Here is a 5,474-nt window from a genome sequence, read left to right on the forward strand (position 1 = left end):
ATCTGGACAGGGCTTGCTTGTTTGTTTTTAAAATAAAAAAGTTATATTTTTGGCAAATATAAAAGCCTTTTCACACCAAAAGTGAAATGAATAAGCCTCAGGCTGAAGGGAAAGTAAATTTATGTCCGTACAGTAGAATGCAGAAGAAGACATTTCAACACACTTCAGCAATAAAAAAAGACATAAATGTTTAGAGTTTAAATGTTGTCTAGAGTAATTTGTGCTTATTAGTACGGTTGAACTGGATCATCGAAGGTCAGAAGCAAAGACATTGGTTAATAGAATGGAATTAAATACATAAAGCATATTTATGTTGTTTAACATTTAATTATTGCAGGTTTGCGTTATATTCAGAGTATATTCTGAGCATTTTTTTTTTAATTAATTTTGAGGAATACTGAATCTGTTTTTTTATTTTGTGAGTGAGATGAATTAATGCATATTCATATTTATTTTAGAACTACAGTAACATCTGACTTCTCTCAACATGAGGACAGGAGAGCTGTCACTCAATAAATTGGAAAAAAAAAGTAACTTGTGTTACTTATTTGAAAAAGTAACTCAGATATTCTCTTGTAAATTAAAAAGTAATGCGTTACTTTACTAGTTACTTGAAAAAAGTAATCTGATTACGTAACTAGCGTTACTTGTAATGCGTTACCCCCAACACTGTTGATAACTATAGTTGACTGAGATTCTTAAATAAAGATATATTCATATTTTATATATACTGTAATATATGATAATTAAAAGAACTAATATGTTTGCGTGCGCGCATTACACTAGACTAGAGGACTTCAACTCCCAGCATTCATGGCGCTCAGTCCGAGTCAAAAATCCGCAACTACACAAACACATTCATCTTTCACATTCACTGAAACGCTCTTAAGAAGGCGTTGTCATGGAAGAAGCAGCAGTTGTGACATTCTATTTCGTTCTTTCTTCCAGAATCCTTCTTTTAAAACACTGCGACAAAGCGTGACATCTATGGGACAAACCGTTGGTTTAACAGCACGAGCCGTTTATTAAACCGCAGGAGGAGGAGGGGTCCAAGAGCAAAACACAGGCACACGAAGCTTATAGCGCACAGGATGGGATGATTCTTTCAGATTGAGACCAAAAGGGTCAGAGTAAATCAATGAATGCCCAATGCGGAGGATTTTCTCCGGAGGATAGCGGTACGGCATAGTGTAATGCTCCATGCGGGACGTGACATGGCAACCGGTCACGACCCGTGGTAAGTTGAGATGAATATAAGTTAGTAAACGGTTTGATGTTGTTTTTGACTTCAGTGAGACCGTTAACTATCTAAACTACGTTATCCTTGTCTGTTGTTATAAATAACAAATTCAGTAAGACATTTAACTTCTTATCTTATAGACTGGTAGCATGTGAATTGTCACTAGATAGTTTGCATGGTCCATATTATGCCCCACCCTAGCACACAAATAGGATGATACAGTCAGTGACGCCGTGGGACTTTCATTGGTTGCCTGACAACAGGTCCAGGTCTAAGCCGAGAGATATGCGTCACTAGTGTTCTTCTATTATAGTAAAATGTAATAATTTGTCAGCAGAGCAAAATACATATTCCTCCAATCTCTGGCTTTTAGAAGATATGGCTATGATATGGATATGGCTCAAATTTGATAGCCCCTAATAGGTGTAATTTGATTTTTAACTGCAGAGGTGATGTGGCAGGATCCATGCATTTCTATTAGGGTTTGTAGTGCATGAAAGGATCATCAGTCATGGCCATAAAAATAAAAAAAAAACATCCTCGAAGTGTTTCTTCTCAGTGAAAGAACAAAAATAAAGTGATCTTTGTAATTTTATGTTGTATGTCAGACTCACTTTGTCTTAAGACAGAAACGATCGACCCATTGAGATACTGGAATTTAATTGGAATGAAAATGACTCTAGAAAATGTGTACTTTTTTCATTAATATTATTATTTTTATGATGTAAGGTATTCTGTATGGATATCCAGGTCGTATTTCATTTTGAAAATTAAGCCAGTTTTTAGGACCATTAAAATGGTATGCATTGTAACATTGACTTTATGATTCTCATTACTGTAATATATATATATATATATATATATATTAGCGTATAAGATAAACATTTTGTAATAGTCACCATGAACTAAAGGCAGTATGCATACTTGAATGGGATATAAATAATTTACATTTTAAATAATACTGTATATATTTTTTTCATATTACAGTAATGAAAAATATATATTTTTACTATGTTAATGAGAACATTGGGGGAAATGTGCTTAATTTTCATGAATACAATGACAAAATGCGAAACATCTTAGTCCTAAAAATAACATGTATTTTCTTAACAAGAAAATAAAAATTCTTTCTATTTGTTTTCTTTGAGGTGAAATTTGACCTGAGCATGTTCTTTTAAGGCTTTTTGAAATTAAAGCCTGTGAATAGTTAGGCGTTTTGCTTTGTGATTTTAGGTTGCCATGGGTGATAGTCTGTCATGACTATCTAGGCAAGAGGGTCTTCCAGGTCCCCCCGTCCACAGTGATCAGGTACATCAAGAACCTGATCTGCCAAGAAACAGACTATCCTGTGTCTCAGCAGCAGCTGTTTCACAATGGAAAACTGGTGAGCTGGAAACTTTTGTAACATTTTTCAGATTATATTTCATATACAGTTAAAAAAACAGCAATAATGTTCTGTTAGGGGGATTCTATGAAGAGAATCACCAAATGAAGAGCATCACCTCACGTTGCCTTCCCCATGTGATCAGAATCAACCCCCTCAAATACACAGGTTTATAATCCACCCAAAGAAATTGATTTAGAACCTGGGCAGAGGCCAGATTGTTTAAATGTGCTCTATTGTGTTGTAATCTGTGTGCAGCCCAGGGTAAGAGCTTGTGATAGGTTCCAGTGTTTTGCAGTGTATACACAGCCAAAACCACAGTGATGTTTGTGCCTTTCCACTGTACAGATTGTAAGGATGGTTTCCCTACGGTGGTTCAGGCTTTAGGTTTGCCGAATGACTAAAGAAACGTTATCAGCACGATGGTATAAAACTGTAAATTTCTAGTCTATTACCACCCACTGCCACTTATACCAACGACGGAAATAAGCGCAGTTAGAATAGCTAATATGTGGGAGAGCGTTGCTATTGTGTGACTATTGTATTGCAATAGGTAGCACTTTAATATTAACCTTGAATCAAGACTAGTTAGCAGATAATTAATAATTGAAATGGTTTAATAACAATATTTTGTTATGGTTACACTTGAATTGGTTACAAAATAGATGGAAGGATGGTAAAACATGAACAATTGTACCCAACATGTAAAATATTACCTGAGAGAAAGAGATAGAGAGAGGGGGGAATAGAGAGAGGAAGAAAAAGAGGGAGAGAGGGCAGAGACCCAAGAAGAGCTCCAACAAAGAAAAGAGGCAGCAAAGAAAAGAGAAAGAGCAACAGTTGCAATCCTCTTTTATCCCTTCCTTGACCATGTGACTAAAAACCAAATGTGAGACATTCAAACTGACCAATCAGCAGATTACAACTTCACCCACTGGGCAAAAGGTGTGACAATTAGCAGACCCCCGATGTATACACATGTTGGCCTACAGGCCTTGATCGATATCAGCACTTCTGTGCCTTCAGGAATGCCAAATGGCCCTTTTGTTACTGAAGATAGGTTTGGGACAGGAAAGCAGAAGTCTTTGATACATTTTGACTTTACAAGATCACAACAAAATGCACATATAAATAAAATCTATTACAGGGCTTAAAGTTCTCCAGCACTGTGCTGGATCTCCGGCGTGTGGCATTTAGCTGCGGGAAAATAAGATAGTCCTCCTACATTTAAAAAAAAACTTGTTGATATCACGTTCGAGTTAATGAGTTCGCCTACCAATGTATGAGAGGAACACAGCATTCACGCTCAACCAAACTAACATTACTAGCCAATCAGACATTTTTGGTCCTATAAACATGAGACACGCATAATAGTATCCAACTGCAGAGCTGATGAGCGCGACACATTCTGAAAAAGCTGCGAGGCGCAAAAAGCAATTTTCTATATAATTAACGGAGCTTTGTAAACAGCTCAGAGTAATCACGTCATATCCATAAGAAGGATATGATTGGCAGAACAAATTTACCTGTAGTTTTGAAAAGGTCCTGTTCACACATGATCTCTTAACGGCAATTTACCAGACGGAAATAAGCGCAGTTAGAATAGCTATATGTGGGAGAGCATTGCTATTGAATGACTATATTGTATTGCAATAGGTAGCACTTTAATATTAACCTTGAATCAAGACTAGTTAGCACATAATTAATAATTGAAATGGTTTAATAACAATATTTTGTTATGGTTACACTTGAATTGGTTACAAAATAGATGGAAGGATGGTAAAACATGAACAATTGTACCCAACATGTAAAATATTACCTGAGAGAAAGAGATAGAGAGAGGGGGGAATAGAGAGAGGAAGAAAAAGAGGGAGAGAGGGCAGAGACCCAAGAAGAGCTCCGACAAAGAAAAGAGGCAGCAAAGAAAAGAGAGAGCAAAGAAAAGGAGGTAGCAAAGGAAAGAGACAGAGCAACAGTTACAGTCCTCTTTTATCCCTTCCTTGACCATGTGACTAAAAACCAAATGTGAGACATTCAAACTGACCAATCAGCAGATTACAACTTCACCCACTGGGCAAAAGGTGTGACAATTAGAAGACCCCCGATGTATACACATGTTGGCCTACAGGCCTTGATCGATATCAGCACTTCTGTGCCTTCAGGAACGCCAAATGGCCCTTTTGTTACTGAAGATAGGTTTGGGACAGGAAAGCAGAAGTCTTTGATACATTTTGACTTTACAAGATCACAACAAAATGCACATATAAATAAAATCTATTACAGGGCTTAAAGTTCTCCAGCACTGTGCTGGATCTCCGGCGTGTGGCATTTAGCTGCGGGAAAATAAGATAGTCCTCCTACATTTAAAAAAAAACTTGTTGATATCACGTTCGAGTTAATGAGTTCGCCTACCAATGTATGAGAGGAACACAGCATTCACGCTCAACCAAACTAACATTACTAGCCAATCAGACATTTTTGGTCCTATAAACATGAGACTGAAAGGGGCTAAACTCTTCCTCTGCATATGTGGTGAGTTTGGGTTGCTTAACGTTCATCTGGGAAAACTGCGTTATCTCACTTAATTTGTAACTTAAGTCATTTATAAACCTATGCCAACACAGAATACATCAACATATTTCTAAATATGCCATTTATTGTAGATCGCGATTTCAAAATATAAGTTTCTCACTTTGCATATGGCCAAATATTGCAATTAAATGGATTTAAACGTCATTGAATCACATTAAACATCACCAGGCCGTTGGCACCCTCTGCAGGTATTTGTTATAATATAGGCATATTACATTATGTATTTAACAGTGTTGTTCAATAAAACCATGTACTTTG

At 36.6% G+C, this 5,474-nt stretch overlaps 1 protein-coding gene across 1 annotated transcript in view; it reads left to right on the top strand.

Moving 5' to 3' along the window:
• The first annotated feature begins 1,214 nt into the window (after nt 1-1,214).
• LOC107699827 (sacsin-like) overlaps nt 1,215-5,474 on the top strand; it is a 47,426-nt gene continuing 43,166 nt past the window's right edge. Inside the window, exons 1-2 of the mRNA XM_016501222.1 lie at nt 1,215-1,237; nt 2,474-2,624. Of these exons, the coding sequence (XP_016356708.1) occupies nt 1,215-1,237; nt 2,474-2,624 (174 nt within the window). The remainder of the gene's footprint in view (nt 1,238-2,473; nt 2,625-5,474) is intronic.

This window comes from Sinocyclocheilus anshuiensis, unplaced genomic scaffold (genome assembly GCF_001515605.1).
Source record: "Sinocyclocheilus anshuiensis isolate Anshui unplaced genomic scaffold, SAMN03320099.WGS_v1.1 scaffold194, whole genome shotgun sequence".
Classification (NCBI taxonomy): domain Eukaryota; kingdom Metazoa; phylum Chordata; class Actinopteri; order Cypriniformes; family Cyprinidae; genus Sinocyclocheilus; species Sinocyclocheilus anshuiensis.